Source organism: Orycteropus afer, unplaced genomic scaffold, assembly GCF_000298275.1.
Source record: "Orycteropus afer afer isolate SDZICR_OR568_19922 unplaced genomic scaffold, OryAfe1.0 scaffold00770, whole genome shotgun sequence".
Lineage (NCBI taxonomy): Eukaryota > Metazoa > Chordata > Mammalia > Tubulidentata > Orycteropodidae > Orycteropus > Orycteropus afer.
This window is the reverse complement of record NW_006922357.1, coordinates 90,013-101,470: the sequence shown is the minus strand read 5'-3', so window position 1 is coordinate 101,470 and position 11,458 is coordinate 90,013. Positions and strand designations below refer to the sequence as shown.

The following is an 11,458-nucleotide window of genomic DNA, read 5'->3' as shown; positions in this document are numbered from 1 at the left end:
CCCCTCTTCAGGATTATACATGCAAATATCAATCACTCTGCTCCATACTATAGGACAGACCCTGAACTAAAATGGCAGGTGTATACCACACCTCTGCTAGCCTGTAGCTGTCTCAATAGGAAGCCAAGAAAGAGACAAAGTCAGAGGAACATAAGCAACTGTGAAGTCAGTTAGAGGACAGAGACTAAGGTTAACTCTAGGGCTGAGCCAGGGAACTAAGGATGAAAGAGAGCTTCAGAAAGCAAAGCTGGGTGCCTCATGCAGGGGATAAACCTTAAACCAAAAATATCCCTTCAAGTCTTCTTTAAACCAAAAAGTTATTGTTGTTGTTGGGTGACACTGACTCCTAATGACCCCATGTGACAGGGTAGAACTGACCTCATAGGGTTTTCTTGGCTGGAATTTTCACAGAAGCAGGTCTCCAGGGCTTTTTGCATGGAGCTGCTGGGTGGGTTTGAACCGCCAACCTTTCAGTTAGCAGCCAAGTGCTTAAGCAGTAAAGAATTACTGCCTTGAACATCATGCTCTTTTAAAGAACTATCTTATGGGATCAAATTGACAACAGCAATTCAAAAGGTTAGAGAAGAAACTTGAAGGCAGTGAGTTCATGTCAATGGTGCAGGAGTAATTTGGAAAAGGAGGGTTGCACAACTTGAAGAATGTATTCAATGTCAATGAACTGTACACGTAGAGACTGTTGAATTGGTGTATGTTTTGGTGTGCACATTTTCAACAATAACAACTAAATTATTAAAAAGCAAAATAATAAATTTAAAAACTGGAGGAAAAATAAACAAACAGTATGTGGTTCTTGAGGGCTGCAGCATATTCTTACCCACACAGGAGGCTGGTCTGCCACTCCAGGCTTTGTTGTCCATACATATGACTGTCCTCTCACCTTTCAATGTGTATCCTGGGGAGCAATAGTACTCACATCGCGAGTTAAAGTAGGCTCCATCTACACACTTAAACCCTCCATTTGCTGGCATGGCAAGGGTAGGACATCGCTTTTCTGAAAAAGAGAAAACCAGATATTCACCATTTTTCAGTTTTTGTCCAGAGATCTGTACCTTCATGTTCAGAAACTCTAAAGGTATAAGATAAGAAATGAATCTAAATATAATGGATGGAATTAGAGAAACAATGGGTGGTTGTCAAACTAGAAGGGACACAAGGTTTCCCGTCACACTGGCTTGGGTTGCACTCCAACTAGGACACTGTTTTAGGTTGGGTTCCGCAGAATGAGGGATTTGTGCAAGTAATTTATTAAGAAAGTGTTCCCTGGGGAGGCCAGTGAGGGAGTGGAGGAGCCGGACAAGGAAGGGAGAAGCCAAGCAAAGTGCAATCTCGGACAAAGTCAGCCTCAGCCAATCCCATAGATGAGCTCTAAGCGTGAATGACACCTCAGAATTTGTCCTGAGGTGTCATTCATGCTCCAGGCAAGAAAGCTGAGCTTCCATATTCCTTTACCAGTCAGCTGTTGGGAAATTGCAGGCTGCCTAGAGAGGATACTCTCCCTTGTTAGAACAGAGAACGGTCCTCTGAAAAAGTAGAGAATTGCCTTCTTCCTCTGAAGAAGGTCGAAGGTGCAAGTCCTTGGGAGCAAAGTACCCAGAAGCACCCAGAACTGGTAAAAGGGGATCTAGAGAGATCTGAGTCAAGCCCTGACAGTGTCCACTACAGTCACTCAACTGGATAAGTGCATGCACATCACGTGGCTGCATCCCTGAGCCTCAGTCTCCTGACCAACGACACCCATTTCAATAGTGTTGTTACAAAAACTGAATGTATATGAAGTGCTTACTGCACACAGGAGCTCAATAAATCGTGACTGTTTTGAATAACAAAAGAATCTAAAATGTGCTTCCATCATGATTTTGCACTTGTAGTTTCCCAAATGTGATATGATGTTTCATGAAGCTAAAAGCCCCTGAAGTGCTCTTCTGCCCTGAGACATAGTTACTTCATAGAATAAATACCACTTCTTTGCAGACTCTTTATCTGCTTCCCTAAGCCCCCCACTTTGGGTGGACTCCCTCCACCACTTCCATGACTCCATGACTTAGCTACTCCATTCTTGTACTTCTCTCACAGTTGACACTGCTGCCCCACTGATTCTGATGCTAAACTGTAAGATCTTTGACAGCAAGACCTGTGTGTTATTGTTTCTAAGCCCCAATACCTCTTCAGGGTTGTTTGTCCAGTGAATCTGTCTGCTGAACAAAGCCCTATTCTTTCCCAAACATTCTATCACATCCTTCTCTCTGAGAGGTGCCATCTCACCTCCACCATGTCTTAGAAACCCTTCCCTAGTTTCAACTCACAAGGGAAGTTTTTCTCATCAAACACCATGACATGTTTAATAAAAAGCCCTGATCTCACAGCAAAGAATGTTGGCCCTGAGGACTCCGAGCAGGGCTGGGATACTCACGTTTGCAGATGACCTTGTCAGACCACCGTTTGTTTGACTGGCAGATCAGCTGGGAAGAGCCATGCAACTCATAGCCCTTCTGGCAGCGAATGTCACACCTGGTTCCCAGGGCTGTTTTGTAGTATCCTCCTTGAGGGGCCCTGCAGTACACATCCCCATACTTCACCTTGATGGGGGAACACCATAGGGTGTCTGCAGGTAGCAGAAATAAGAGAGGGGGAGAAATAGGAAGTGACATCTTCAGAAAATGTGTCTCCTCACATTTGCAGTCCCTGGCTGGCTGCATTCCAAATTTTGACCTCAAAATAAGGTCTCATGTCTTTTAATGCGTCTCTGTGTGGAGATCATGGATCTAGGTGTCAGACATGTCTGAATAGGGATACAGGTTCCTCCATTACTAGCTGTGTGATCCTGTACCTATGCCATAGGGCTATTACAAAAACTAAAAAATAATACATATAAAGCATCTAGCACAGTGTCTGGCACACAGTTAATGCTCAATAAATGCCTGTTGTTTTCAGTATCTCCCTTAACTAGTTACATAATTCTCTTTATGGCAATTAATATCATTGTGAACCCCTAGAACAGCCATCCATACTTAGTGGAAGGGGTCAATAATTGCCTAATTTGAATTTTCTCTGTGTCTGTATACATATTCTGTGCAAAAAGCCTTAATACTGTTGTTTATTAATCTGAATGAAGCTACAATTTCCAGGTTTTTGCAACTGGATACCATTTTAGTCTAAAGTTACAGAACAAATGCTTCCCACAGCAAAACGATCCCCTTGTCAAATGTGCCAGGGCATGCCCCAGTTAGGTGAGATCATGGAGAGTTACACCCTCTTTGAATCATAAGCTTCCTAGGTGTTTTAATTTTGGTCACGCAAATTGCCCAGAGGACAGCTAAAAACCAAAAAAAAAAAAAAAACCCAACTCACTGCTGTCGAGTCAGAATCAACTCATAGAGGACAGCTAGGGTGACATTGATACATCAGAACTTCTTCCTTGTACCTTTGGAAGGCTTTCTCTGAGGGCCATGAAAATACAAGGACAGAACTAGCTCCTCAGTGGAAAAGTTCCCACAGTGGCCACTACACTAATTACCCATAATCCATGGGGCCCCTGACCTCTCCCTCAAGCCTGGGGGTTCTCACAGGCCACTTCCCTACAGCTGCGACCTCATCAGCTCACCCCAGCACTTGATTTGTCAGTGAGTGGGGTAAGTGCGCCATCATGTGGCCAGAAAACAGGACAGACCCTGTTTTATTTTTCCAAGAATTCTCCTTAGGATGTGCTTCTGTTTCTCAGCCATAAAAACTAACAATCCTGTCTGTCTAGGTCTTGGGCATAGGCTGCTTTTTACTTTTGTACTTTCATGTTTCCTTTAGCTACAGTGGTTATCATTTAGTGTTTTTCAGACAAATACAATGGGTCCTAAAGTCAAGACTTAAGTAGTCCTTGGACTTTCTGAGTAGAAATGATGTGATGTTCTGAGGGCTTAACCTAAACAAACAAATGAAAACAAAAAAGTTGCCATTGAGTCAATTCCTACGCATGGCAACCCCATGTGTTTCAGAGTAGAACTGTAGAACTCCATGGGGTTGTCAATGGCTGTAATCTTTTGGAAGTAGATTGCAGGCCTTTCTTCCAAGGTAGACTCTCTCGATAGATTTGAAACTCCAACCTTTATGGTTAGCAGCTGAGCGCTTAACCGTTTGTGCCACCCAGAGTGAGGGCTTAACCTGGAGCTGATTAAATTTGTCCACATGGATATAAACTCACAGGAGCTCACACCAGGTCTACAGGCTTTCCCTAAACAAAGTCCTCCAAAGGGCCTACACTACACATATAGTCGCTATGTAGTATCATTTTTAAATGAGAAAATTCTGGACCCTGAAGTATAAAAGAGCATACGTATCTCCCTTATTTGTTTCTTAGTGTAAATCCACTGCCATCGAGTGAATTCTGATTCACAGCGATCCCCACTGAGTTTCCAAGGTGGTAAATCTTTACAGAAGTAGATTGCCTCATCTTCCTTCACAGGGCAGTTGGTGGGTTTGAAAGGGCACCCTTCTGGTTAGCGGTGAAATGCCTTAGGCACTGCTGAGGGATTCTTAAACTAATTTTAAATGTTTTAGTTCTTTCTTTAGAGATGGCTCCTGGTCAACATGAAACAAGGAAATTTCAAGGTCACAGGTAAGTGAGAAGCACTTGGAATATGTTTACTTTGCAGTGACAAGCTGTGGCTATTTCACTCAATTTCTTCTACAAATAAAAGGCCTTAGGATAAGTTCTGGAAAGAGCCACCTGATGCCTACTACTCAACAAAACAGAGTTAGAATCTAGTGGCTCCTAGAAGTGAGGTAGGTTTCTCTCTCTCCTTCTCTCTCTGTCTCCTTTTCCAAGTGCAAGAGGAGAGATTACCTTCAAAGAAAATGAAAAACACCTTGGTATTTTTAATCTCCAAGACATATTTTTCAGTTTGTCAGAAGACTTCCATGGTGGTAAATCTTATAGTCATGCTGCTTTACTTCTTTATTATCTCTTTCCCAGTGTTCCTTCATCTCCTCACTATCTCATTTCCTCTCGCTTGCTCTGGCTGCCCCTGTTCGCCTTCTAGATTGCAGTGTTCCATGCATCCCCATCTCCAGCCTTCCTCTTCACTTGCAAACTGGGTCGCCTTTCCTTCCTCTTTTCCATTATCGCACCAGGCAATCCTGGGACACTTGACCGATCACTGTGCACTCCCCAGAGGGGAAAAAAAAATGAAATCTCTATTGGAGGTGAGGAGAGAATTGGCCATTAGAAAACTAACTGCATACATATACCACAATTCACATATTTCAAGGTAACATGCAATTAGCACATTCCTCCTCACAGCCACGTATTCTGACTCTTCAAATCCTTCTAGCAGGGCTGGCTGGACATCCAAAAGCTGTGCTGTTCTCAACATGTGGAAAATTTTTGTTTTCATTTACTCTCAAAAGGAATTTTTTTCCTCATTACTTTCCAAGACAAATCTTTGGAAGATATTTTGACACTTTAATAGCTCTAAAGTGACAGTAATTAAAATGTCACTAAGTGACTTGAATTTGAAGCACATGCAAACATCACGAGTTACAGTGAATTATCAAAATGGTTAACAAAGAGGTTTAGAGAAAGAAAGCAAGCATTTATCCTGCTTCTGCTAAGATGGTTTACTCAGGGATAAATCTCTGTCAATTATTCAGCAAAGGTTTTTCACCCCACTAAGGAGCTTTAGAAGGAGCTCTGGTAGTGCAGTGCCTAAAGCATCTGATTGCTAACCAGAAAGTTGATTGTTCAAACCCACACGCTGCTCCACAGAAGGAAGATGGGGCAATCTACTTCCATAAAGATTTACTGCCTTGGAAACCCAGTGAGGGTCACTATGAGTTGGAATTGACTTGATGGCAGTGAGTTTGTTTTTTTTTTGTGTGTGTGTGTGTGTGTGTGTGTGTGGTTAAGGGATCTGTAGTGGTGCAGGTCACAAGGCATTTGGCTGCTAACTAGAAGGTCGGCTGTTCAAATGCACAGCTGCTCCGCAGGAGGAAGATGAGGCAATCTACTTCCATAAAGATATACAGGCTTGGAAACCCAGTGGGGGTCAGTTATGAGTTGGAATCGGCTTGATGACAGGGGGTATGGTTTTGGTGTAGGCCAATGTGGCAAGTACTCCATTTAACTGGAGTTCCTTGGGTAGGCAAAGTAATGTAGCAGACTAATGTAGCACCACTAGCAACCTTGGGATGTGAAATCTGGATTTCTGACCAAAGTGTTATGTCTGCTTGCTGTGTGATTCTGGGAAAATCACTGGTCCTGTCTGATCCTTGGTTCATAAATATTTGTAAATAAGGAGTAATACCCTCATATCTCTACACATTTTCCCCTTCCCTCAATGGGTGTGAATATTTGATGGTATTCCAAGTAAAAGAATCAGAAGCAATGCTTGCCACTTAGTGGGTACACATTAAATGTTGGATAAATTGAATTTTCCTCCTTAATTTCCTTGAAAAATACTGAATGTATGCTCTGTGCCGGACACTCTGCAGTGTGCAGATCTCCGAGGATCCAGAGCTAAACCTTTAGTTAACAATGATTTGCCTCTAAATTTTAAAACAAGGAAACTGACAATAGAAACAATTTCCCAAAAAAGGATTTGCTCTTAAACATTCAGTGTAGGCTTCCAGGTAGGCACATATTTGGCCAGCTCATCTACCTTTTGCACTTTCAATGCTGTGATATGACTACAGACTCTAGAAACAATGACCTGAGGGCACTAGACAACATCTACTGTACATGTGAAGGCTCACATGTGCACATACGTGTTTCAGGATGATTTTCCAACAAGAGACTCAAAGAAAAAAAAAGAGATTTTAAAACCTTCTATTAATTAAGAGGGAGCCTAGTGGCTTGGTTGTTAAAGCACTTGGCTGCTAACCAAAAGGTCAGTGGTTTGAACCTACCAGCCACTCACTCTGCAGGAGAAAGATATGACAGTCTGCTTCTGTAAAGATTTACAGCCTTGGAAACTACGGGGCAATTCTACTCTGTCCTACAGGGTCACTATGAGTCAGAATTGACTCAACAGCAGTGAGTTTGGGTTTCAGGGTGTTTTTGTTGTTGTTGTTATTAAGATATTTTATGAATCAGAACACCTCCTTACCCCAAATATCTAATCAACAAGTGTTCAATTTGCTTGATTGGTTGATTTCTGAGTTTATGAGCATAGGATCTGTGGATAGGAACAAGTATTTGCACTCCCAGGTCATAAACAGGAGCTCTGGTAGCATAGTACCTAAGGCATTTGATTGCTAACCAGAAGGCTGGTGGTTCACACCCACCAGCCACTCCTCAGAAGGAAGATGGGGCAATCTACTTCTGTAGTGATACTGCCTCGGAAACCCAAGGAGGGGTCACTATGCGTCGAACCCGACTCAACAGCAGTGGGAGGTCACAAACAAATGAGAACTATGGTGGGAAATGTGCTCAGACATAGGCACCAGTCATTACGTTAGAAAGCTTGTTCCCACCAGCACTGCTCTGATACTCCACTCAGACATATCACAGTAGAGTAGGACAATGTCCTCTTGCCAAAATGTGGACAAATATCATGGACAAAATGTCACAATAGAACTTTACTAATCAATTTTCTTCAAATTAGGAACCAGATTCAGAGAGAGAGAGAGCATATAATTGTACCGTCACTTTACCTGGGGCTTGTTAAGCATCAGAGAAATGGCTCACCAGTAGAAATATTTATGATCAAACTTACCTGAGCCTGCATAGAAGGTTCCTGATTAGGCTTTTTATACCTTCTGGGGGGTGGATTGCTAGAAATGTGTAGAGATCTTTATCATTAAATTAAGGATTAACTGGGCAACACACTTTACTTATCATTTCAGAAGCCAAGCTGGGCTCAGAATGAGCATGAAATGAGCTTATGAAAATCAAGTTTTCTCATTCCCCATTCATCTCAGGACATTAACAGCACTGGGTCCAGACTTGACCTTGGGTGGTTTACTCTGGATGATCCTGGCCGTAATGTATGAATCAGGCAGAGCTCATGGCTTGATTTTCACATTCATCAGCTAGAGCTTGGCTTTGCAGAAGTGAGGATAGAAAAGAAACTTATGAGAATAAAATGACCATCCAGGTGCTGAAGGGCAGCACTTTGAGATTTCAAATTTTGTTTTCTGTCTTTTTCTTAATGGGAGCATACATGGACTTATTTAAAATATTTTTCTGCCAGATAATTAGAACTTTAATTGCCATCTGGTCACTTTATTATTTGTCTGCTCCGCAGGACAAAAAGGAAAGTTCCCCTGGCATCAGCGGGTCCTCATTAGCACATAAGCAAAGCATTCACCTTTATATCTAGTGTGAGAATACTCGACTTCATCGTCTTCTAGTGGTGAGTCTCCAGATCCTACAATAAAAAGAAAAAAAACAGAAACTGCAGCAAGAAAAGCCACATGGTATGGATGCATGTTTCAAAGCATTGCTTTGGCATAGGCTCCATGCAAGAGGGGCTATTAGAATGCAGAGCCAAGAGTAAAAGCTTCTGTGGCCATTCATTAAGGGACAGGGGACCTCTCAGAGTGAACCTGGCTGGGTCAAGATTTCCAGAGCCAATCAAAATGAGCCTCAAAATGTTTTGGAATCATAATGTGCCAAATGAAATTCTGGAATCAGGACAGAGAGAGAGAGAGTCAACTTCACTCTGAGAAGAAGCCAATGTACATGAATCTCATGCCAGGGGAGATGCAGTAAAATGTGTGTGACTCAAACACAGCCCACAATTTCTCCAGCAGTCATAGAAAATCCAATAGTGTTTTGGGTGTTTATGGTGCCCCCAAACCAGTAGATCTTGTGAAATGAATCTGGGTGGCAGATAATGAGGACAAATCAAATGTCATATCTTAATGAAAAACACAATACAAAGCTGTTTTCATATGTTTGTAGGAAATGAGGGTTTAAATAGAGCAACTGGATATTTGCTCAGAACTTCTCACCAAGGCATGGCTACAATAGAATGTCTCGATGAGTCTTGATACCCTTAAAACCACACCCTCAGAAAGTCAGTGGTTATTATTTTAAAATTTAAACTCATTTGGAAGATGAGACTGAACCATTCTTAGAATATTACATATTGAATTCTAGTGATTGCTGGATCTTTAAATCCCTTGAAGCTGTAGCACGCCTTGAACTTTAAAATGATAATCTTGAATTCAGAGATCTTTCCCTCTAGATATCATTGTCTGAACCCTGGCTCTTGGGTTATTACCATCCTGATCATACATTCACCTACAGGTACTTGCAACCATAATAGACAAGGACACTGTCTACTACGAGGTTATTCAAAATCTCATAAAGGATGAGCTACTGAGTAATGGTCCCTGTCCCACCTGTATGTTGCATGAGAGATGCAGAGTGTAGAAACGGAAAGTGAGAAGGTGATAAGTCTGAACCATGTCCATTTGGAAAGGGCCCCCAAATCAGAGTACAGCTCTGTGTTCATCTTTGCTACAGGTTTCCACACCTGGTCTTTGGCCACCCACATCGGTACAAAATTACACACTGCTCATTTTTCCATATCAAAAAATAAACATGAAAACCAGTATTACCCTTCAGAAAAGCAATTTAGCAACAAGAATCAAAGTCTATGTTCAAACCCCTTGATCCAGTCATGCCCATTCTGGAACTCTATCCCAACAAAATATTAAATATGAGGAAACAACTTTTTACACACATCAATTTCTTTTCAATGTCACTTATAATAGCAAAAGACTATAAGCACTCCAAATATTCAATATTATACTTAAATAAATCACAGTACAAGGAATTCCCAGGTGACAAACTTTTGACAAAGAAACAACTCATATTTGTCTTTTAATGTTATGTAAATTTGCCCTAACTTTGAAATGACTGAAAAAAACTCACAACAAATTCATCATCACAATCACCTTCACTTACTGCACGTGCAGCTTTTAAATCATTTAAAAGGCTTCGAGCCTTTTCCTGCATTAAAGTAAGGCTAAATAAAAAGTATATGCACCTGTTCCGACTTACCTACTAATTCACCTTACTGACACACTTAGGAATGGATCTCGTTCATAATACAGGGACATATGTACACTCATTGGACATAATATAACATAAACAAAACAAAACCCCACTGCCATTGAGTCTATTCCAATTCATAATGATCCCCATTGGGTTCTCAAGGCTGTAAATCTTTAGGGAAGTCGATTGCCTCAACTTCCATCCATGGAGCAGCTGGTGAGTTTGAACCATCAATGTTCTGGTAAGAAGACAAATGCCTTACCCACTATGCCATCAAAGCTCCTTTAATATAACATAATCATTAAAAATACTGTTTGTGAAAAATTATAATGTTGTTGTTGTTGTTATGTGCCATCGAGTCGGACCCGACTCATAGCGACCTCTCCTTGGGTTTCCAAGGCGGTAACACTATGGAAGTAGATTCCCCAACCTGGAAAAAAGCTTACGTTAAACCATTAAAAAAAAGTATAACTGATTTATATAAATGGTGTGATTTATAGTAACGCAAAAACAATCGAATAAAAAATGCATAGGTTAGTCCATGATAATTGATTTTCTTCATCTTTTTCTAAATTTTTTATGATAAGCATGTATTATTTTATAATGGAAAGAATAAACTTTGTTTTAAATGTTATGCATGTAACTCACAGAGGCTTACTTTCTAAAATATATTTTGAACTTAAAACAAATGCTTAACAATCTACTGTCCCTCCTTTCCCACCCTGTCCCTATTTTCCCTCATATTTCAGAGTTGAACTAGGAACTCTGTCCTCTAGGACTATGGAATTCTCCAACTCTGTATGGCACATTTCCAAGTGTCAAGAGAGCTGTCTCCTATTCTTTCCCCAAGTCATCTTAGCCTCCATGTGATCAACCTAGGTAGAGTAAGGCTTTGGACATATTCAGGTTAGGTTCTCTGGGAAGCAGCTCCTGAGATGGAGTTTAGTGCCTAGGATGTTTATCAGGGATCAGAACCTATGGAGGAGAGGAAAAGAAAGTAGGTCTGGACAGAAGGAGAAGTCAAGCTGCGATGCAGACCCAAGACTGCCTTGGACAACACCATGGGGAACACTGGAACTAAAAATGAATGCTCAGAGATGTTACACATTGGGCTGAAAGGGCTGGGCCTTTATATCCTTGTTTCAGTCACTCATTGGATGTGATTCGCTTTTAGGAAGGATGTGATCCTGGGTGAAATACTCTCAAAAGCTCAGCAATACCTGAAGGGGCTGAGAGCTATCCAGAAAGTTGGTGGTTCAAACCCACTAACAGCTCCATGGGAGGAAGATGGGCCAATCTATTTCTGTAAAGATGTATAGCTTTGGAAACCAGCATAAACCCAATGACAGTGGGTTAGGTTTATCAATTATGTGAAAGTTAAAATAATACTGTATGTTTTCTACCAATATGTAGTAAAATTATTGCATAATGGACTAGAAAGAT

The 11,458-nt window shown here is 41.3% G+C and overlaps 1 protein-coding gene across 1 annotated transcript in view; it reads right to left on the bottom strand.

The window, feature by feature from the left end:
* The window catches only part of SRPX (sushi repeat containing protein X-linked), a gene marked incomplete at its 5' end in the record, with an annotated part of 73,062 nt that extends 64,684 nt beyond the window's left edge, over positions 1 to 8,378 (bottom strand). Inside the window, 3 exons of the mRNA XM_007957660.2 lie at positions 836 to 1,012; positions 2,432 to 2,623; positions 8,319 to 8,378. Of these exons, the coding sequence (XP_007955851.1) occupies positions 836 to 1,012; positions 2,432 to 2,623; positions 8,319 to 8,378 (429 nt within the window). The remainder of the gene's footprint in view (positions 1 to 835; positions 1,013 to 2,431; positions 2,624 to 8,318) is intronic.
* Between the last annotated feature and the right edge of the window lie 3,080 nt (positions 8,379 to 11,458).